The following is a 24,098-nucleotide window of genomic DNA, read 5'->3' as shown; positions in this document are numbered from 1 at the left end:
CCTCCCGTTCCGCCTCCACCCTATCAGCTGCCGGCGTTCCCATCATTACGGCAGGCGCACGACCTATCGCTTTCTCCGGCAGGAGAGGGCCTTAAGCCTTGATGTCATCAGTACGCGCCAAGCACCCGAGACGCAGATTCCTTCACCCTCCCAGCTCCTCCCCCTCTCGTGGGCGGGGTGACGCCGGCCCCTCCCACTCTTGCAACGTCACCCGCAGACGCTATGGAAGGAGTGGGGCAGTTGCTGATAGGGCACGAGTTGTGCTTGCGTCACTCCGGTTCTTTCGTTTTGTGAGGCGACGCTGAGGCGGGGAGCGAGAGGGGGGGTGTTGCGCTGATGGACTCCAACTCCCATCAGCCCCAGTCACCATGGCCGATTGTGAGGAGTGATGGGAGTTGTGGTCCGGCAATTACATAAATACACACACGTGTGTACATACAGTATAATTCTATTACCTATGCATATTAATATAATATAAAAAATCCCCGAAGGATTAGAGGTTTACCGTATCTCCCTTGCGCATTTATTAGGAAGCAAGGAGCATTGAACTCAACATGATTTGATTGCAGGTAAATATACACATATACAGTGTCGCTCTTCCCGATTCTCTAGTGGCAATTTTGCCATTTTCAGGCGGGTGGGGGTAATCTGTGGCGGATCTGAAGAGCACTATGGTGAGGGTAGTTTAATGTATCAGACAGACAAACATCTAGGGTTCCAGACCTCTCCCCCATGGAGGTTTTGTGTCTCTTAGCACAGTTGAATGACAGACAGAAAATCAACATGTCATGTCCTCTCGCCCCCCCCCCCCCAAATCTGCATATTTTAAGATAGTCTTGAAACGTTTGTGGCCCCACATCTTTGGGAAACTGCCCTGGGAAGTTAGTACTGTATAGCCCTTTCCATGTATGCAATAGCTTTAAGGGTAAAGGTAAAGGGACCCCTGACCATTAGGTCCAGTCGTGACCGACACTGGGGTTGCGGCGCTCATCTCGCTTTATTGGCCAAGGGAGCTGCCGTACAGCTTCTGGGTCATGTGGCCAGCATGACTAAATTGCTTCTGGCGAACCAGAGCAGCACACGGAAACGCCGTTGACCTTCCCGCCGGAGCGGTACCTATTTATCTACTTGCACTTTGACGTGCTTTCGAACTGCTAGGTTGGCAGGAGCAGGGACCAAACAACGGGAGCTCACCCAATTGCGAACCGCCAACCTTCTGATTGGCAAGTCCTAGGCTCTGTGGTTTAACCCACAGCGCCACCCGTGTCCCATGCAATACCTTTAAAAAGGTAAAGGTAAAGGTACCCCTGCCCGTACGGGCCAGTCATGTCCGACTCTAGGGTTGTGCACCCATCTCACTTAAGAGGCCGGGGGCCAGCGCTGTCCGGAGACACTTCCGGGTCACGTGGCCAGTGTGACGAAGCTGCTCTGGCGAGCCAGCACCAGCGCAGCACACGGAAACACCGTTTACCTTCCCGCTATAAAGTGGTACCTATTTATCTACTTGCACTTAGGGGTGCTTTCGATCTGCTAGGTGGGCAGGAGCTGGGACTGAAAGACAGGAGCTCACTCCGCCGCGGGGATTCGAACCGCCGACCATGCGATCGGCAAGCCCTAGGCGCTGAGGTTTTACCCACAGCGCCACCCGCGTCCCCTTTAGGGGGTTCTAAATACTTACTTGGTTACTGCACTTTGAATTGAAGTTTTATATGCTGCTATCTTATTTGTTATTTTAATTATTGAGGCACTTAATGGACTGATTATTTAGCCTGTATTATTTAGTGTGTTGTAATTCGCACTGTAGAGGTTTTGCCAGAAATGCAGGCTAGAAATCTGTGAAATAAATGGCTATAACAGCAAAATCAACAAATTGTCTCACCTTCCAGAAAGGTTGGTGAAGGCTGATGCCATTGCTGAAGGCTTAATTTGCTAACAGGAGATACAGCTTCAAATCCGAACTCACTCCATGAAGCTCACTGGACAGCTTTGGGCAAGTCATCATCTCTCACCTTAACCTACTTCACAGGGGCCTTGGAAGGGTAAATTAAGCTGTGTGGCAAAACATTTCACCCACTTCAAGCTACTGTACAAATTAATAATAGTAGAAGTATATACATAATTTCCTTTGTCTAATATTGGGGGCATGCTGCTGCACTGATTTGACTTCTTAATGAGGATTTGGGCTTAGAGAGAAAACAAGATGAGAAGCATTGATTAAGCCAAGAGAGATATACCTCACTTTGCACACATACGGTACCAAGTGCAAAGAGACTATCACTGCATACATACTAACCTATTTACTCACCACTTCCTAGTGGCTTTGTGAAATTGTAAGGATGACTGTGGCATTTCGCCATCCCCAGTACACTAAATGACAAGTTTATTATCCATAAAAACATATTTTAATGCCAACAACTAATTCAAAGTCAAATTCCAATGGTGCTCTTACAACAGAAATATACAATTTGCACAAAACATGGCTGATCTGACAAGAATGTTTCGCAGGCTAACAATATATATAGATATATGTATATAGATGTAGATAACTTCCTTATTAAAGAATTTTATTATGCCAGAAGTCATGCAAAGAATTTCAGAGCAGTAAACACAATAGGAACAATCACTTGTTGACATTTCCAAAAACCATTCAAATACAGAAACATTAGGCTATAGATAAATATATACATACACTTATATTTTTGTTGCTGTTTGTGTGGTCCCTTCTGTGTTCCGTTGAAGCACCCCACTCTACCCTACGGGGTCCTTATTATAGACGTCCAAAAATAGGATTTGGCGTATTTAACTACCGATACAGACCACCAATATAAACTCTTTGAGATTTCTACCTTAGATCCCTGTAAATGAGGCACTTAACCATTGGCTGGGAGTTGGGGCAGGAGTCAGCAACACAAGTGTCCACCTCCAAAGCCAATATTGATTCTAATCCATAGTCCTTGGATCATTTGAAGTGAGAGGTTGCCACATACATCCTCATTTTGCTTGATGCCAAGCATGCTGTAGTCTGGTTCTAACACCCTTTAAACAATGGTTTTCAAACTCTGTTCCAGGGAATGATAGCACCTACAGTGATGGGCAAGATTTCCAGTAAAACCTGTCCACCATAGCTGATTTTTTCAGCAAGGAATCCTTGATTAGCACAATTATGACAAAGAAGCTTAAAGCTGAAAGGTTGCCCACCACTATAATCTGCTCTCTCAATCTGGAGTTGCAGGAGAGTATTGTCTGTTTTCCAAGGGGCACTCTTAGTTGATGGGGAGTAGTAGGTTGCCTCAACATTTAGTAGTGTTCCCAAGAAAATGCCCCCAGATCCTCTGCAATAATGGCCTAGTTCACACACAACACTAAGTCATGGTTAATTAAACCATAGTTTCTTAATCCATTGTTTTGATAACCTGAAGCCTGCCTATGGTTTGTTTACTACCCAGAAATCACAGCCATAGTTTGTTGTTGGGTTATGAATCTTGGTTTGTTTTAACTATGGCTTGGTGTTATATGCAAACCAAGCACTCTGCCTTAACCATGATTTCTCCCTCCCTCAAACCCCGACACTAATCTACAACAGCAAGAGCAGCTGGAAAACAAATCAAGCTTTGGAGAATCAAGCCATGGTTTATTTAATCATCCTTGGAACAAACTGGTGGCTAAACAAACAATGGCTTAATGTTAAATGCAAATCAGGCCAATGGCAGGTGACCAGGAGCCCTTCAGTACACAAGCTGATGTGAAAAGGCTTCCCTAAAGGTAGAAAAGTTGAAAACCACAGCTTTAGAACCACATCCTCAAGAATCTGGATCCCTTTAATGCAGTAGTGCACAGCACCATCAACAAACTAATCCAGTATGAATAGAGGAGGACTTGTAATGTATCCTCTGGTGTTTAAATGTGCATATTAATATATACAAACAAGCTTCATTAAAAAAAAAATCAAGATGCAACACATTTTACTACTTTATTTACCCTGGTATGCTCCAAAGAATGTTCTTTACCTTATTTTATTGCAAAGTCGCTATAGCCATGATCCACATAGCAGTTAAGCCAGAGTGCTGGCAGTTAAAGCAGACAAGGCTAATGTAGCTTGAGTCCAGCTATAGAGGCTTAACTTATTTGTGCTGCAAGACCATTTTACAGAATACAAATACAGCCACTTGTTGGCTACCTACCAATGCAATCCTTGTGAAGCAACAAAACTCACCCAGTACACGGTAGATTGAATAGGCTACAGTCACCTCTAATGTCACTCAGCTGACTTTCAGATGTATACAAAGTAGGCTGAATTGGCACAAAAACTATTTTTTTGTCGGAAGGAATTGATTTCACTGAAACTAACTGATGTTGTGCCTACATTCAGACTGTGATGACTGAACTATAGACACCAAATCTTGCTCACGGAAATCTTGAACCTTGGAGTAAGGCAAGTAAGATATGACCTCAGTGAATCCCTTTAAAAACATACACACACCAAAAAACTAAAGCATTCAGTGTCATTCCCACTCTTGATATAGGTGGTCTGCTTCCATATACCAATCTAAATGTTGATTAGCAGATGGACCAGCTCTGCAATCTCCTAACATCATGTCAATAAGCCTGAACATTGCAATTGCTATTGTTTTAAGCATTTCAATAACGTCCTCTCTCACAAAGCCACACAAAAACACACACATTGCTAGGTGTCCTGATTTGGTACGGATAATACAGGGAAAATTCCAATCACATCATGAATCAAGATCTATCCCTTTCAAAAGAGGTATATAATTTGGATTTGTAAGGCATAAACAGGACCTTCCTATTAATTTCCATTTTCTTCTTTGCCCCAGTTTTCCCCCCATGAATTTTAATAGCCTATGGCCTGAATGTTGATGTTTGCAACCAGGCAAAACCTATGTTTGCATTTTTTACTGTCTCCATCAAGCCATGAGGAGGGTTCATTCAATGACACGGGGCCCCTGAACAGGTCTAGGAGATGAAGCCAACTCAGGCCCAGGGATTTCAGCCAGGGCAGGCAAGGAGACAGAACCAATGAGGGGACCCCTATGGAATCTGACATATTTGGGAAAGCAGAGTAGTTGCTCCTTCAGCTTGGAACAGGTCAATTAGAACAAAAAATTAACAAGTCCAGGAAACTATAGCAGAATGTTTTAGGGCAAGACAGGATGGGACAAATAAGCTCTGTGTATGTACCTACCCAGGCATTAGGGTAGATTTAACACAGGGCTTGTTTACTGACAAGCACTTAGGGGTTATTATCCAAGTCAAAATCTACACATAAGACTTTCCAGAGTCTTCTACGCCAGGCTTCTTCAACCTTGTTCCCTTCAGATGTTATGAATTATAAGTCCCATAAGGCTGTTGTAGAAAAATACCTATACTAGACCCCAGGCAAGTTGCACTAACAACTCCATACCTTTCAATTTTTTCTCTAGACCAAGGATACAGAACATAGAAAATCATACCAGGTGAGTACAGTTTCCATGGGAAAGACCCACGAGTTCAGTCACAGCCGACATGGGGGGGGGGGGTGTCATTTAAACTTTGTAGAGCAGTACTTATCTAACTTGTTCACTCCCACACAGTTCAGATAATGTTTCAAGGGTCTCTAATTCCACAAAGAAGAAGTGCTAAATCAAGATCCCCTGATCTTTCCAGGGCTCTTCGCACTCTACTTCTTGAAATTATAAGCAAAAGAGGTTGATGGGGAGTTCAATGGCTAATTGTGCAAAGTGGCCTCTAGTGTAACAGAGAGCAATGGGCTTTATGGCTCAGAAATTTGTGGGGTCCTAGAACATGCCATACAATCTGGAAGACATATAAAACATTTTCATATTGAAACTTCTAATTCTAATTGAGAATTCATACACACCTGTGAAAATTTAAAGAGATTATATGTGATGGTGATGCATTTTGTCCTACTATGAGCCCTATCCCTCTCCAAGTCAAGTCAGTAATAAGAAGATCTGTATGGGAGGCAGGATTCATCTTTTAATGACTCTATAGTATCAGTTAAACCTGTCTCAATTATCTTCTTGTGCTACCAGCTTCTTGGCTTTAGATCAACCAAGTCACGTACAGTTGGCTCCCGGGAAAGAGCTAATGATTTTACGCTTGAAGAGCAAATCAGATTAGCCCGTTTTTGAGTAACACAATTAAAATGACAACTTGCTTGTCTCAAATGTTGCTGTGTGTCTAATACAATGTGCAAAACAGATTTGCAAAATTACATTTGGCAAAAGTGTGGATCCTAATCTCGTTGAGATGGTTTAAGAGAATGAGCAAGAGGAAGACTGGTGCTTAAAATATTCTAAGGTGTGCTCTTGGAAAATTACATGAGACATTCAGCATTTAATTGCGTGATTGAACATATGTGATTCACTCCATGCCGCCTACTGAATATATTATGCTGAAAACAAAACCTTTTGTTTTGACAGTTAAAAAAAGCCAGTTCAATGCAAATGTCAAAATGGTAGCACATTAGCAAACCGACATTCATATGATAGGCTGCTAGCATTGTATACGTGGCATCCTCTTTTTCTGCTTCCGAGGAATGAGTAAAATAAATTGCTTTCCTTGCATGTTTATTTCCTTAGTGCAGGAAACTTGTTCCATTACACTATTTGAAAAAAACCAAAACCCCTTTTCTATTCATAATGCCGTCTTCCAAATAATTTGCCTCTACTTAATTGCCATCTGCACAGTGGACATTACTGCTCCATAACTTGCATGCCAAAATAGTAAACATATTTACCTGGAAGAAAGCTTTGCAGTTTCCCACATGCTACAAAGCAGTTCTTAGAATTAAAATCTAAGGATGTGATCTAAGTTGCCCTTGAGTAGTTGTTTTTTCTGTAACCAATCGCTAGTATGGAGGGCTTCAAATCAGGTCAGAACCATGACATGGGGGAAAGGGGAGTTTTAACTATTTGCCACCACTTTGGGCTCAAATGAAATTGGCCCCCACTCTGCCTGGGCAGAAATCTTCCACTGGCGCTCATACATTTAAAGTACATGGCTTCCCCCCAAAGAATGCTGGGAACAATAATAGTCCATTAAGGATGCTGGGAACTGTAGTTCTGTGAGGGATAAATGGCAGTTCCCAGGATTCTTTAAGGGAAGCCATGAGTGTTAAAATTGTATAAATGTGCTTTAAATCTATGACGTGCATGTGATATACCAATTCCTATTTAGAGTTTTGTATTAAATATTTGTGGATATTCAAGTGTTGCACAAAGATAAATCTTTTGGGTATCATGGCTAATTAGTGCTTGTCATCAGGGCGAGCTAACTGTAATTGAGAGGCAGTCTCCCTGGAACACATAACTTCCTGTAACAGCCATTGTTTGCCTATATTCACACAGACTATCTATGTCATAGAGGAAGAGATGACTAAGGCATGCAGTCCTATTATTCCTTTTAGTTTTGACACGGCTTGACTGATCCCTAACAGCAGGTGCTAACATTTTGTCGAATTTGGGAAATTCATCTTTCAGATGCCAAAATGCAGCAGCAGCATTCAATAAACCCAAACTAATGAGAATAGCTACACATTCTGCCTTTGCAGCTTCCAAGGTGGTTTGTGACAACACACCCACACTCATGATTTCACCATTCTTGGCAAAAACAATTGTATCTTTCCGTAAACCACTTGGGTTTATCTCCTCCATAGACATTCCCCAATGTCCCCCACTCCTCTCCCAAATTTAAGCACAGAAGCTGGACCTAACCTCATGACAGATGAGAATCATCTTGGCTAAGGTGGGAATAAACTGTGAAACTAATTCGACCCATTAGAGCAAAAGGTGCAGAGAAGAGACAGCTTGAAACAACCATTTTTGAGTTTTGAGCTAATTAGGAAAGTTACAGAGAGATTTCAAAGGTGGGGGATCTGTTTGGAGTTTACTTACATTTGCTCTGGGTTGATACACATCTAAAGCTGTTTGTTCTGGGATCCCTGCCATATCTGCTCTATGAATCTGAAAACAAACTGATTATAGAACAGTTCCCCAGTGCTTTCTCCTCCAAAAGTAACCAGGTCCCATGAAAAGCAGCATGGCTCTAGTCACCAGTCTATGGATCGTCTATGCACTTTTTAAAAAAGCGTGCGCACACACAGGACATCAATTTTGGTGTGTGTTCACAGGTAGTATTTTGGGAGACAGAAGGAGCAAACAGCCACCATATGGCTAATGCAGAATCTCCTTCTCAATTGCAAATCAGTTCATGAAGTTGCAAATCATGAAGTTCAGGGTCACCCATTAACCATCACAGCTTAGCAACCTGTGGCATGAGTAGCAGGGAAGTGTGGCACTCCTGGAAAGGTCACAGCAAAAAGCCGTATCTACAGTTGTGCTTGCTTCTCCAACACTTTTCATCTCATCAGGCCCAGAAGCAAAACCACACTGAGTCATAAGTGGGATGAAGGTGAAACAGCTGCATTCATTTGGGATGTGGCACCCTCTCAGTTTTAGATTGGATTTGGTGGTGTACTCATCAAAAAAGATTGGTCACAACTGCATAATACACATGGAACTACTATTGTAATGCAAATGATGGCCCTGCAGAGATGCCTAGCAGCGTAACGCCCACTCTCTTCCTCTGGGCATTTTGGCAGACCAAGATAGGACCACATGCACATGTACTGTGCTTCTTCTGAATGGCCAAGGGGTTGCTTGTTGGGGTGGAGTTTAAGGCGCCCACCTATCAAACACTGGGTATGCCCCAAAAAGGCACAAGTCACACTAGCTAGTGAGGTAGGTTCAGGGAACTGAGGCAAAGAGATGGCGCCTTGTGCAAGGGAACAGCATGCCTCCACGACAGAAGACAGAACTTCTGACCAGATCTCCCAGATTCAAATCCAACTCTTTTATCTATCAGGCCACTGATGCAAGTACAGCAAAATCAAAGCTAGGTGTTCAGAGGTGGCTAGCTCAAGGAAACCGCATGACCTCATGGCAGAAACGGAACTTTAGAAGTGGCTATCTCTAGCAGGCAGCAGATCAAATGATGCACTTGCCAGTCACAATTTCATCTAGTGCGTTAATCATCACAATGTTGTTGTGGCTGCCGTTGTTTCTATACCCTGCTTCCTCCCATAGGAGCCCATGGGAACTTACAGCATTTGCCCCCAGTCCCTGGGCTGATCCCAGGCTACTTTGTGATGGCTAGAAGGCCTTACAGAGATCTCAAGAGGTGCACAACCTTTTCTCATTGCTTGCTGCCAAGAAGCAGATTCTGATCCCCTCTAATTTGCCACTGATTTGCTAGCAAAGACAGAACTGGAGTGAAGAATAATATTTAAAACATGAGCACAGTCAATTGGCTTGGCCTTCTTCAAAGACAGGGATAGGGTACCTGTTATTGGTCTCCAACTCCCATCAACCTCAGCTGCAGTTCAAAACCATATGGAGGACTACAGGTTCTCCATCACGACCACTAGCACTATTATTAAAATTTATCAGTTGCTTTATCTTGCCCAAGGCAATCCAAAGTGACTTACAACTGTTCTAGGACTCAGGAGCTTTTAAATCTCTGTCTCGGCCATTGTGTAAATGAACCTGAATGAAAGCCAGGAAGGGTTATATCTCCCCCAATTTACTTATACGCCTGTATTTATCTATTAGATCCCGTGTATGTGTATGCGGACAAACACACAAATGGATACATAATAAAGAATACCCCATATCTTTGTCAGAGAACACCCCTGAGTTAATAGAACTATACACCCATTCATCAGAACCTTGAAACAGGGTATTCCAGAGAGCAACGTAGTCGAACAGGTCTTTTTTGTACAACAGAAGTTTCTCAGAATTCTAGATAGTTCACCAGACAACATAGAACCCAACAGAATACAAATAATCCTCACCTCCACAGAACATACCAGTGATCTAGCCCTACCTCTACCCTTTAGGTGATATTGGACTACAACTGCCATAGACCCTGACCATTGGCCATGCTGGCTGGGAGTAATTGGAGTTGGAGTCCAAGAATATCCAGAGGCCACTAGGTTGGGAAAGGCTCCCAGAGAACCATGCATAGTACTGCTCTGTGCATTTTCATGAAAGAGAATTTCACCACAGCACTGTGAAATCCCTAACTGAACCCCCTATAGGCCAATGGAACAATGGAGACGGAATTCAGCCGATCACACTGTCAAAGCATCTTTGCTCTATAGAACTCCCTGGAAAGTGAACTTCATAGCTCCTTTGTGTCCTTTAAAAAAAGTGCATTTTGAGATGAAAACCTAATTTGGAATACAGCCACAATAAGAAGTTTAATATCCTACAGCACAACACAGAAGTTAAAGGCAGGAAATAAATACATTCTCTGTGGAATTTTGCTGAGCACGGTGTAACTACTTCAGTGATAATCTGGCAAGGGCTTTGGTTTGACAGCTTTAACCTATTCCAGTTAAAAAGAGAGGGGGGAGGGGAGAGAGCAGAAACAGAGGTACTTTAATGGTGTAAAGTCTTTGAAAGGTGTTGCCTTCAGCAACTGGCATGCCAAGACCTGGTGCTGTTGCAAAGGTGGGTGGGTGAGTGGCGGAGGTGGGGGGGGGGGTCGGGACGCCACCTTCAAAGTTACCCACACTGAACCTGAAGAATGCCTGTGTTCTCTGGCAGTTGGCTAGCCTCAGGTTTCTGACAAAACAAACTGGGTTATGATATCCTTTTGCCTTTACATAATGGTTTCATTGTGGAGGAAACTTAATGGGGCTCCTATACTGCAACGCTTAATGGCACTATTGAGAAAGAGAACAGCTGCAGTTCACAGACTGTTTACTTTGAAGTGGCACAAATGTTAAGTGGCTTGTGGCCTGTGGGCAGCCGAAACACAAGACGGGAATATTTGGCCAAGGGTATATATGTGTGCAGGGTGGGGGGTGGAGAGTGTTTTAACAGTTGAATGGAAAGTAAAAAAAGAAAGGATTCATTTAAGGAACCCAGAATAATAAATGGCCGGATATTTAATTTATCCCCCAAAGAAGGGTTGCAGGATGAATAAACATTGCCATGACTCAAAATTTGGATTTGATTTTAGTAGCTTGAAAGCTCAAGGCAGGGATAGGGAACCTGTGACCTTCAGATGTGACTGGATTAGAGTTTTCACCATCCCTGGTTATTGGCTGGCTGGGGCTGATGGGAATCCACCAACTCTGGAGGGCCACAAACTCTCCATTTCTGGCTTCAGGCCAACACAGAGGGGCAAACATGGGGTTGCCATTGAGTGCAATTAGCAGATAACTTGGCATATGACTGCAGTTCTAGACCCACTTACCTGAGAGTGAGTCCCAGTTGACTGAATGGGGCTTCCTTTTGGATAGACATGTATAGGATTGCACTGTATATAATTTGTGTTTGTTGCGTTCACACTTCATATTTCTACATGCAAATTTAAAATATATTGGGCATGCTCCTAAAAATATAACATTATATACTGGACTTTAGCTTTAGGATTGTCATTACTAGGTGTACTTTGGCGCTCCAATCATTTCCAAACCCAGACATTTTCAGGCTCAAATGTGACTTTAAAAAAGAAATCAAAATAAAATGATAGAGTCATGTTCCTCTTTTACTCCCCAGCATGTGTATACTTCTACACACACATTATTTCTTAGAAGACTGAAGAATTCTTCTGCACGTGCTTCAGAAAAGTGCTAAGGAGAATGTAGTTGATGTTCCCACAGACCTTTCAATAGGAATGTATCAGTACTAAAGGAAGAAAGGTGACAATGCAAGCCTATATGTGCCCACTCAGAAGTAAGTCCCACTGAATTCAATGGGGCTTACTGGATAAAAGATTGTGGCCTGAATGAAGACAATCAAATTTGATCAGAAAAGTACATTCAGACAAATTCACATCAGCCTACACAATGGAACTATTTAAACTCTGTTAAAGCCGAATTTTCATTTCATGTTGATGTCCATATGCAACACTTTCTACTTCTCTAACAGAGAAAAACAGGCACAAGGTTGGGTCTTGGCAGCCTGAGGAGGGAAGTGCTCTACGTCCCTATTCCATTTCCTCCATCTATGGCCAGGGATGGTGAACCTATGGCCCTCCAGATGTTGCTGGACTCCAATTGCCATCAGCCTCAATGAGGATGCCAATGGGCAGGGATGACTGGAGCTACAGTTCAACAATATCTGGAGGGCCAGAGATCCCCTATCCCTGGATTAGTTATTGGAATCACAATGAGAGCAAATTATTCTGTAACAGGCACTGCGGACAAATGGGAAACCGCTAAACCCCCATAAATAACAGCTAAGTGACTTATTCAGGGACTATGGTAATATTTGATGTAAAGATCTCCCAACTACCAATCTCCCTTTTTACCTTAGAAACTCTTGATCTATTTCACATCTTTAAGAACAAAGGCAGATGTAACATCTGAAGAGAAGTCACAGCAGGTTCTGTGTCCTTGCTTATGAAGTTGTACAAAAAGAATGTCCTTGTTATTTGCTTGTCAGTTTTCCCCTCCCTTGTTTCCATGCAGACTTCCTGCCTTTTTATACTTTAAGCTGTCTGTCACACATGTAACTTTATTGGCACACATATACATTTCTCCATCAGCATGTTAAAAAGAAAGTTACAGGATTGTGGTTGTATTTTGGTGACGTCATTGGAACTAGCCAATTCATTGCCATAGCTGTTTCCCCTTGACCCCAGAAAGAACAAAACAAAGCAGCATTGAACACAGTGAGGGTCCTTCCAAACCTGCCTTCACTGCTCTATAAATATTACACCTGTCTTTGAAAAAAATGTTTCAAGGTCACCATGGTCACCTTTTCAAAAAATTGTCCAGTGCAGTTAGCATTCTGTATCCAGCCCTCATCCTCCTTCTCTCGCTTCAGATTTTATTCCTTTTGAATTTTTTTTTTTTGTTTTGTTTTCAGTACAAACACATGGCCACCTATGATCCTGTTTCAGTTTTTCAAGTCTATGGGCAATAAACTTCACCATACGGCTTTGCCTAACACAGTATAATCCTTAGGCAACTGATCATTTTCCTACTGGAAAACATATGGAAATTAGCTCTTATAAAAGGATATAGAAAAGTTCTGAAATACAGAAGAAGTTGTGTGATTCCACCCCCTCCCCTGGAAGGCCCTGTTTTAGGCTCTTGAGAGAAAATATCACCCTTTAAGAGTCATACCTAAGGATAGTTCTCTACCTAACCATTTTAAAATAATTTACAGAAAAGGAAGAAGATGAGAGCTGTTTTATTGTGGAACTGGCTGCAGGGGCCTAAAGGAAATTTTAGGAAAAACTGGGGAGAGTGAAAAATTACCAACTTATTAGTGAAAAGAGTCATTTTTAGGTTTTTTGAGGTGAGTTAGGCAGCAATCCTATACCCACCTACCTGGGAGTAAGCCCCAATGAAATCAGGGGGACTTACTTTGGAACAGGCAAGTATAGGATCACACTGCAGAAGAGTTAAATGGAAGCTGATGAAATGGTAACATTTACGAACTGTGTAATTAAGATATATTCAAAAGGTGCAGGTGCAGGCTTTCTTAGCTATGTATCTCTATCATAGGGTAAAGGTTGCACCCACTGAATTTATACTTCCTACACTGCTCTTAAAGGCATAAGGGTCTGTTGGAAATATTAACTGTGAGTCAGAAATTCAGAGAAATATTTAGATATTGGATATAAAACTTGGTTATAAATATTAAGATGCAGCAAACAGTCCACCTGGATAGATATGATAAAGAAAAGTTTCAAGAATCCCAACAGTTGATCTTTCAGACAAAGAATGTTTCATATCGTTGTGCTAGATTTGATTTCTTTTTTACCCCTCCTCTGTATCGGTGTTTTATTTTCTACTTTTACATTTATTTTTGTTTGCCATATCCATCATTTTTATTATGTTCATGCCAATAAACCTTTAATTATTTAATTTTTTTTTAAATAAAAAAAGTGTATAACAATCCCCAGCTAGGATTATATGGCTTATTTGGGGGTGGGGAGATGACTGGATTGCTTACTCATTTCTTGATATTTATGTAATTGAGCAAATAGAAAAATGAGTCACATTCATGGAGGATAAGCCTGTCAGAGTCTACGAACTAGGGCAGCTAAATGGGTGTGCGCTTTCAGAAACAGTGCACCTCTAAATACCAGGTACCAGGGGTATACAATGCGGTAGGACGGCTGCCTTCATGGCTCACTTTTAGGCTTCCTGGCAGCATCTGGCTGGACACTGTGGGAATCAGGAGGCTGGACTAGACGGATCACGGGTCTGATCCAGCAAGGCTTGAGTTCTGGTTTCAGCTAAATCACAGCCTCACTCTCACATGATGCCCTTTGGGGATCGCACTGTAATACTTCACCGACTCAGAATCATATACTGTATCCTTAAGACCCTTTCTCGAATGCTATAAGGGATGGAATCTATGGAGGGATTTTAGATTTAGAGGGAGAAGTGAGGAAGGAGGGAGTGCGGAGAGGAGGGGAGGTTACCTAAATTGGTTCCATGACACTAATCCAAGATGCATTGACAGTGATATACCTGTAAAGCTCAGACATTTGAGGGACATGGCAGACCTGCTTCAATCTTCTTTTTGAAGAACACAGCAAAAACATCTGGAAGGATAACCAAAAGTAGAAGGCGTTGCTGTAGCAAGGAAGCGATCACTTCTTGTCATCATTTCCATTTGCAACCCCATCATTGGCTTGGAATCCTAAGAAAGGAAATTCCACACAAGGAAGGTTTCCCATTCACCTTTACAGCCAGCTTACCTACAGTCCCAGCCCACTTAACTATTACTGAGGTCCTGGTGTTAACTTCTTACTTCTGTCAGGTTTTCCATATTTAACCATTTACTTCTGTTAGCTCAACAGAATGAAATTGAAATACCTAGAAAATTAATTTTCAGTTATTTTTAAGTGGCATTTTAATCAAAAGATTTTAATATACATTCACACCATTAAACAGACTACAGCAAACTTTACAACACCTCGGTTTTTTTATATAGTCATATGTTTGTTTGGCTTGTCTCTTGGCTGAGGTGCTTAACGTGTAGGTTTGACTTGCAAGGGGCCCCAATTTGACCACCGCTTCATATCTCCTGCTGGGGGCCTTCTGTCTTTTTGAGCTAGATTTCCACTCCTGCCTGCAGCCCTCTGCAAAGGAGGAGACCTCCTGAATAATGTAGCATGGGGTGCAGGCAGTTGGGAGGGAATAACTTTCTTCCGTTATCTTAAGATCCAAACCATTGCGCTATATAGTTTCTAAATTAATAGCCAAGACTACAACTTGGGTTGTAGCCCAATGCTAGTCCTACTCAGAGCAGACCCAATGAACTCAAAAGCTATGGGAAAAACTTAGTTGAATATAATCCTCTATTCCCCCACCCAGTTCAGCTACAAAAGTATGCCTTAGGTCAGGGGTAGCCAATGTGGTGCCATCCAGATGTCAGCAGACTTCAAATTCCATCATCCTTGACCATTGGCCATGCTGACTAGGGCTGATGGGAGTTGTAGTCCACTGATGTATGGAGGCCGCCAGGTCGGCTGCCCCTTATATTAGAGCTGAACTGGTCTGTGAGTAGCAATAGCCTTTGGTTGTTTTCACAAGTAGTTAATGCTGAATGATGGCCTACAAGAAGCCACAGTTTGACCGTGGCCTTGCATCACATACCATAAAGCATAAAATTGCTTTTGGCATTTGAAAATTGCACAACCAGTTGCATTGAATAGAACATGCATTCAATTTTTTAAAAAAACAACCAACAACCCCTGCTTACTATCCCCATATTAACAACATTCACAAATGATGACTCTTGGTATTGCTTGTGAAAAACATCCTTCAAGAGTCTTTTCCCTGCTGCATTGATCCCCAACACTCACTACTGTATTTGGCAGCTCAGCAGTTAACACTCAGGAGGCCCTTCAAATGTCATAGAAGGGTTACAGCAACTCATCCCTTGTGTACGGCTGTTTGCGGTGACCAAGGAAGCACAGCAAGGAAGCACCCAAGGGAACAGTAATCACACTGGTCAGGTTATTGTCCCTGTCAGCACTGCAGTGCAAAATTCACAGTAAGCCAAGTTGCCCATTACAGACAATGGGTCCGGGGTGAGCATTACTCCATTATTCAATTGCCATGCTGTGCCTCTGTAACATTACCGGTAGTTTAGGCAATTTTGCAGTGTTGCTGCAGGAATGGTATAAAACAAAAAAGGAGGATTTGACATTTAGAGCCACAGAACAGCCCCTTGTTTTCTTGTTGTCCAATATAAAAGAAAACTGGATTCCTGAACATTTAAAAAAATCTGTCAAAGTGAATTAGCACCTTATAGAAAAGACCTAGGATTTTCTTTGAACTGGCATTATGAAAATTTCCAGACATAATTTTCCCAGGGGCACGACAGGGTGGGGCGAGGCAGGGCAAGCAAATTGACACAACTTCATCAAGGAAAAGGTAGCTTGATAAACATTCTGATGGAAATGATCTTTTACTGTGGTCCCTGCAAACTAAATGGTCAGGAATCTGTGTGGCACTTAATAGGTTCGTCTTGCTAAAAATATGCTGCTAAACAACTTGAGGCCTGCTACAGGCTTCCATGAGCACATAACCTACACATTCTCATTATACGGCAAGAAATCAGTCTATAGGACATATTTAATATATAATTAAAATAAATCATCTTCTTCATAACCTCTTCCCAGTAGCAAAATACCAACATTTCCCATGAATTGTTGACCCAGTATTGACCTCTCTCATATAATAACTACAAATCATCTTCTCTAAAATTATTCTCCATGGGAATTGTGAACCCCCAGAAAACGAAACTCTGAAATATATTTCACAAATGGAGTTTGACAAAGAACTAACATTGCATTGTTTTCTTTTTCTTGGCAAAATTAAGCACAAACGTAACATTTCACAGGTACCGTTACCATGCAAATGCATGTTAAAATTTCATTGCTGTTTTAAACCCCAAACCACAGTTAGCATGCAATTTTCCCCACCCCAACTACTGAGTCCTTGGTAATGCACCTCTTTGGTGTAACCATGAGCCATTGGGGCAAGATTATACGACTTATAAAAGTAAAGTATATGAGCAGAACCTTTTTAGATGTATGTTCACACAGTGTACATCTTACCATAAAAAACCCCAAAAATTAGAAAAAAATGAACCCCAAACTTAACATGTAACATACATTCTCAAATATGTTGAAAACAAAATTTGGAGCTTAAGAAAATAAAGTGGGAGGGAACCCTAAGAGGCCACCCCATTTTTTAATGAACATTTTTAAAAAGTTCCCACCACTAAAAATTTGCCATACTACCAGATCATATGTTTCTCAAATGCACAATACAATGGACTATGGGGCAGGGAGAGTGCAGGTCTCAAAAAGAAGAAGAAGAAGAAGTATGACACTGTGTTACAAAAACAACCTGATGTGTTGGTTTTGTCAAATAATTGTTTCGTGGCATTCTTGGTCTAGGACGGGCTTCTGCTACGTACGGGTACATGGCCCAGCTTCAGTTGGCATTAGCTGCACGACAGCACTTCCGCATTCAGAATCTGAACAGCAATTCACAGAACAGCAATACATCCTTGTAGTTCCAAAAATGCATAGGAGTCACATGTACCATAACCTTTTGCCCAAAGGAAGTTTCAAGCAAGTGACAGCACCTCTGGCCCACAACCGCAATGTAATACTCCCATAGGAAAAAATAGTGTTGTATATTCTCTTAAGAAACTGCACCAGCAACGTTTTCATTTGTGGTGCTTCCCCTCCCCCCCGTCAGAAACATCAGGCTCTTCCTGAACTTTATACAATGGAGCCTTTTGAAGACGACAAATGAATCGACTGGATCCGTGATGCCAACGTCCTCTGTAAATCTTGTAGTACGTTTTGGCCAGACGAGTCTCCGTTCTTGTCGTACAGCAGCTGTTTGAAAGCTTCGTTTTCTATGAGGACCATCATGTTTTTTAGAAAGTAACCCTCACAATAGGAAGCTAGTTCTGTTACTCCAAGAAACTGAAGACAGAGGAAATGAGGCCCAGGGCAGGGAGAAAGAAAAGAAAAGGAAAAGAAAAAAAAATAGTCAAATTTATACACAGATATAGGCCAGAAATCCTAAGAACTTAAGAAGAGCCCTGTTGGTTCAGACCAAGAAAACCAAACAATTCTTCTGTTCTTAGAGTGGCCAACCAGAAGCACATGAGAAACCGACAAGTAGAATATGGGTGCAACAGTACTCTTCCCACTCAGGGCTGATATTCAGAAACATACTGCCCCAGATACTGGAAGTAACACAGCCACCCTGACAGGCAGTCATTGATAGTTTTCTCTGCCATGAGTTTGCCTGTTTCCCTTTTAAAGCCATTAAAACTGGTGGTCCCAAGTTCCATAGTCTAGCAATGTGGTGTGTGTGTGTGTGTGTGTGTGTGTGTGTACTTCTGTTTGTCCACCCTCCATGGAAGTAGTTCTGCAGGCAAGACAAGAGATTTGGACTTGTTTTTCTTCAACAGTAACCTACACTGCAAGATGGAACTCTGCTGCTTAAATGGAAGGGACCTTTGGATGTAAGTGTGCAGTTTAGAATGGAGGTTTGCCCTTCAATGACAAAAACACCAGAAATTCTATTAGGCCTGCCTAAGCTCAGTTGCTCTGTTGCTCCAAGCCATGAATGATAAAAGCGATGGCTGTGATTTCCCACTCAAGGCTCACACACAGTTAAGGAATTTGAAAGATGGCAAATCAAGAAGGGATGTGTATGGACAAATTAGGCAGTCGTGTGAAGACTCTTAAGGAGTTGTGGGAGCTGCAATTGAAGAGCAACACATGAAAATATCACATACAAGATGCCCATGTTGTTCTTCAATGACAGCTGGAGAGACTCTTGAGTATATCTGCCTAGAACACCACTCCTGGTGAATGCCAGAAGGGAACGTGCCATTGGAGTCTTGTGAGCATGTTCCTGGCTAGGCTACAAAGTCACTATTTACACTGAGGTAGAAATCCTCTGCTCAGTTGTCGGTTGGGCATGCTTTTTAAAATATATATATATATATGTGTGTGTACCACATTTGATTGTACACCACACTGTGATGCCATATAAATGGTGGTATAAAAACACTTTTAAAAAATGAATAATGCAGTTTTACCTTGGCGTGATTATAAATATCCACACAGTTTTCTGTGTTGATACTTTTTGCACAGATGATCTCACAGTGTCGTTGCAATGCCTCAAGCTGGAAAAATTTAGCAGCAGACAGAAGCTGAAAAAACAGGAGAAAAGAAAATATTGTTATGTGCTTTGGTTCCAGAGTTTGTGGGTGCAAGGGCACCCATAATCCTTGAACTTAGTAAAAGTTAGAACTAAACAATATTTGATTAAACTGTGCCAAATGCTGAAACCCCCTGGATTTAATTTATGCTAACAAACCAGGACAGCTTGGCATAGTCACTAAAATGGACCATTAGCAGGTGACAAAGGCCAGTGATGGCCCATCAATGACACCAACAGAAGGTGAAGACTGCCAGGCAAAGGAGGGATGGGGTGCCTGCTCCAGCTATGTGTTGGTGGACAAGAAGGGTTCGGATTTCAAGTCTGGATGACATATGTAGGAGGAAACAGGTTTAGCAGTGAGAGGAAGAAGGAGGGGCGGAACACCATGTGAGCTGGAGATGACAGGCTGGAACAAAGAGACACAGAGGATGGTTTTTTTCTGTTCTTTGAATCTAATGCTGTACTTATGGAGAAGACAAGACCCTCTTAGGATGTGAAGGCTCTGCACTCCGTCCATATAGACTAAGGTTGTTGTCAGGGAACTGCCATCGGAGCCAAGAGGAGAGGTAAGGCTCCCCAATGATGCCGGAGAGGGAACTAGCAAGGAGAGAGGGAGAGCTTCCGCTGGGGAAGGAAATCAAGGTGACAACAGGAAGAAAGGGGAGGCTGAGAGTACTTCGGAGGGAAGGCTCCGACTCTGCCAGTGAGATCAGCGGGGAGAGCACAGGACCTCCGCTTGGCACGCCTACGCTGCGCAGAAAGCTTCCGCGCAGAGAAGCTAGGAGGAGACTGGGAGTCAAGGAATTTCTATGTTGGAAAAAGTTCAGGAAACGCCCACTGACGGATTCTGCCAGTGACTGAGACAGTCGAGTTTTAAGGGCTGTCAAGCCAGGGAAAGGTTTAGCCATACAATCAGCGTGGAGCAGTTTGTGGCTTATGCACAAGCAACCCCAACTCCCATTACAGATGTATATGTGTGTAAATAAAACCATATATCCTAAAGACACCACAGTCTCTGCTGTGCCTCATTTCCAACGGAAACACAGACCCTGGGTAAGTGCCTGGAACCCCTGAAATCTTGCACTGCTGTGGAGATATGGGTGCCATGTGGCAATATATACCAGAGTCCTGGGAGGAAGGGAGGGGGCGAGGGAGGGAGGGAGGGAGGGGAACAAGAGGGGGGTGAATTAGCAGTTAAGTTTTTTCATCCCTCACCTCATTTCCTGTTCTTTTTCTTTCAAATGTTTTATGCTGCCCAAACTGAAGCTCAGCTGAATTAAGGCAAATTTGCATCATATTATTCAGATAATTCTTCTTGCTATTTTACCTCTGACCACCGCAAAGAGGAAAGGAGGTGATGAAACCAAACCTAGAGGACTCATTGCCGGTGAATGGCAAGCTACAAAACCAGTCAGATCAAATGTCAGACTTCACTGAGGAAAACGTGGAGGTTTCAAAATGAATGCATAAAATAAGATGACCCCCAAAATGACAGAGTCTACTGCCTTTCTGCAATCTCATGTTTATCCCCTGCCCCCTCTGAAAATGTGGTCACTGCTAAAAAATAGTGCATTGATTTTTATAGTGCTTGAAAAACCTGTTTGATCACCGTGGGTCAAAAATATATGGCTGCATATGTGTGCAATGACAGAATGAGAGGCAGAAGGGAAGGGCCACAAGGCCCCGGGTTCATATTTCAGGAATCTTCAGAAAGGGTTGGAAACTAAAACCCTGTATGAAACCACGACCACTGCAGAGGGGAAACTACTAGGCTATGTGAACTATTGGCCTGATTTGTATAAGGCAGTTTTCTATGTTATCTTACTGTTTTCAAGTCTTTGAAAACTATTGTTCTTATGCTGGCTAAATACACAGGCAACGTAACAGGAGGACTAACTGGGCTTTGTGCCTGCTTTGAACTACACTTTGAATTTTGATCTGGTGAATGAACTTCTCCTTTTTCTATTCCCTCCCAGTTTCATATTTCCGACAATTGATTGATTGATTGATTCATTAATTTATTTCATGTGGAATCACAGCCCTTTCACAATTGGTGAAGTCTACTTTTTTATTTTACTATTTCTTTGCATATTTATAATGAACCAGTAGAGCAAGCTGCTTCTTACCTCCATTATTTCATTGTTTTTAATGAGAAGTGACTCTGCACCTCCATAGTACAGATACTGCATTATGAGCTGAAATAACAAAGAGATTGATAGATCACAAAAAATGCAAGCGTAGTTTCCGTATTTCTTCTTCCCACCCCATTTATGGGCTACTGCACACAAGATAAAATAAGTGGTAAGGTCTTTAGGACCAGTGTTATGTGGTCCCGGCAGCCACTCCTAGTAACTAGTCTAGCTGCCGCATTCTGGATTAATTGTAGTTTCCGAGTCACCTTCAAAGGTAGCCCCACATAGATCCCATTGCAGTAGTCTAGGTGGAAGATAACCAGAGCATGTACTACTTTGGCAAGACAATGGCCAGGAAGGTAGCATCTCAGCCAGCAATGGATCACATGGGAGTCCTTTATTGACATCAGACTTTGGCTCCTGAGGGCTTTTGTCTCTGAATGGAAATCTTTCTGACCCACTTCTGCCTTGCATACAAGCAGGGTATTAAGACAAGCTCAGACGGGAGATCCTTGTGGCTTAGTGAGGACCAAGGGTGCTTCTAAGACAGATGTTTGTTGTCCACATGATATCACTGGCATCAAAATGTCAGCCCATATTTCCTTTCCTTAATCCAGAGTTACCCTTTATGGTACATAAAAAATACAGACTTTTACCAATGACCTATTTGCAAATTAAGCCCCTGTCTGAAAAGCACCCTTTGTCTATTTCATACAGAAAAGAACTAGATGCATCCTTAACATCTAGCAAGCTGATGAATGTAGAGCAGGCACAAGCAAGGGATAAAAGGAATGTCAAACTCAGATGCAGATTTCTCCTGCCTTGAGACAACAAGCGCAATGGAACTAGAATATCAGAAAAGGAGGGTGGAAACCACTATAATGAAAGCTGTAAAGATAAGCCTGAATCTGTGTGAATCACCCACTACTTAGTGACATTTCTGGAACTACACAGATCTCTGAGAAGGAGGTGTACTGGTCAGGGGAGGGGTACTCCAGGATCCTGTGCAACTAGCCCTTCTAATTTGCTTGATCGTCATCGTTTCAGGTTTGAGAATTTCCTTAGCTCTGGGTTACACTGGTATAAAATTCATATTTATTTGGCTCTTCACAATATCACACTGCAACACAGATTACATACATAGGCCATAAAATAGTTAATCACCATTCACTTGTGATCTGGCTTCCAACTGGTTATGTTTTTTCTCTCCCGCAAATTACCATTGGCTTATTATACAAAGACACCGCAGTGTATTGAACTTTACCTGGAAAATGGGATACTTCACATAACTGATTTCAATGCAAGTGCTGTCAGATGCAGGTTTGCTGGACAAGAGGGCTTTAAACCTACGCAAAAATATTCAAACACACTGATTTTTGTTATTTTTCAGGACAGATTGTGAGAATAATATGCCATGGAAAAAATTCATGGGCTGGTGGCTACCAGCTTGCACGCCAGCATAACAAAGATGTCACTCAAGTACACAGTGACAGCATTCTAGGATTGGGGTACTAAACGCAATTCAAAAAAATTGTACCAAGCTGATGGTTGTCAGTTCTTGAGCTGCTCCCTGCATTTATTTATATGGACAAACTTCGAAAGAACACCAGAGAGGCACACATCAAGTAGTATATAATGCAAGAAATAATTAAAAAATACATAAAATATAACATTTAAAAAAAATCCAAAGTGAATTATAAATGGCAGGGTCACATACGAAGGGAAGCCTGCTTAAATGGAAAGGTTTTCAATTAACTGTCGAAAGCACATGGTTGCTGCTGCTTACCATAGGAAGGCACTTCCGGAGCGTAGGTACTACTGGACTTAAAGCCTTACTTCCTAGTGCAAGTGAAGCAGCCCTCAGGCATGTGGGGAACCAGAAATAGTGTCCCTCCTAAAAATTGCAGCAACGGGACAGGAACGTTTAAGTGCTAAGGTGGTCCCTGAGGTATCCTGCAGCTGCCCTTTTAGTAAGAGTGTGATCCATAGCAACCAGCAAGTGATTATGTTTATTTAAGAATCATGAAAAGTCTCATCCACTGATTTCTGCATATCTTTATCAAGCGTCTCTTAAAGGCACAGGAACAGCCACTTGGCAAAGCAGCAACGTCAGAAGAGGCTGATATGCAAGGCTGGAAAAACCCCAGTAGCTTAGACTTGTTTATATTGCCTACAAACTTTTAATGTTTTTGAGCTCTGCCCATATGAAACTTATTGGCAGGCAGAAAGCTTTAAAACAGCCTTGTAAAATTGCCTATAAAAGTTACTGGCCTGCCAACAAAAATAAAAAAAAAATACTGGCTTGCTGTAGGTTTGCAAAGGAGAAAAAGAGAGCTCAGCCTCTCCAGCAGTGCTCTGCTGCATTTCTAGTCTGGGCAAGGCAGAAGGGCTTCCCTTCTCTGGGAGTCCTGTTGGGTTTCTAGGCTAGGCCCAGAGAAGGGGTGGAACACTCTGTCCTACCCCACCAGCCTGCTGATGCACCTACATTCCATGCACTCCCTTGCATGCAGTTCCTTCCTGCCTAAGTTGCCAGCTGCATGATTCAAATACAAGGCTGTCAGAAACAAGAGATTTATCAAATCCAGCAAGAAAAGTATTTGCATTCTAAGTCTAATATGTTTTACTGAAGCTGTCCAATTTCTTTTTTTTTGGGGGGGGGGGAGATTATACAGGGGGAACAAAAAGGCAGCCTGGGAAATATG

The 24,098-nt window shown here is 42.3% G+C and overlaps 1 protein-coding gene across 5 annotated transcripts in view; it reads right to left on the bottom strand.

Annotated features, from left to right (window-relative positions):
* Window positions 1–14,891: 14,891 nt before the first annotated feature.
* ABTB3 (ankyrin repeat and BTB domain containing 3) overlaps window positions 14,892–24,098 on the bottom strand; it is a 228,504-nt gene continuing 219,297 nt past the window's right edge. For all 5 annotated transcript variants that reach the window (XM_083700018.1, XM_083700017.1, XM_083700020.1 and 2 more), the window contains 4 exons: window positions 22,661–22,742; window positions 21,391–21,459; window positions 19,140–19,253; window positions 14,892–18,009 (listed from right to left, as the gene is read on the bottom strand). In XM_083700018.1, coding sequence (XP_083556144.1) covers window positions 17,800–18,009; window positions 19,140–19,253; window positions 21,391–21,459; window positions 22,661–22,742 — 475 coding nt within the window. In that variant the 3' untranslated portion in view covers window positions 14,892–17,799. The remainder of the gene's footprint in view (window positions 18,010–19,139; window positions 19,254–21,390; window positions 21,460–22,660; window positions 22,743–24,098) is intronic.

This window comes from Podarcis gaigeae (genome assembly GCF_964106915.1).
Source record: "Podarcis gaigeae genome assembly, chromosome: 10".
In the NCBI taxonomy this organism is placed as follows: domain Eukaryota; kingdom Metazoa; phylum Chordata; class Lepidosauria; order Squamata; family Lacertidae; genus Podarcis; species Podarcis gaigeae.
Note: the sequence above shows the minus strand (reverse complement) of the source record. Positions and strands in the feature narration are given on the sequence as shown.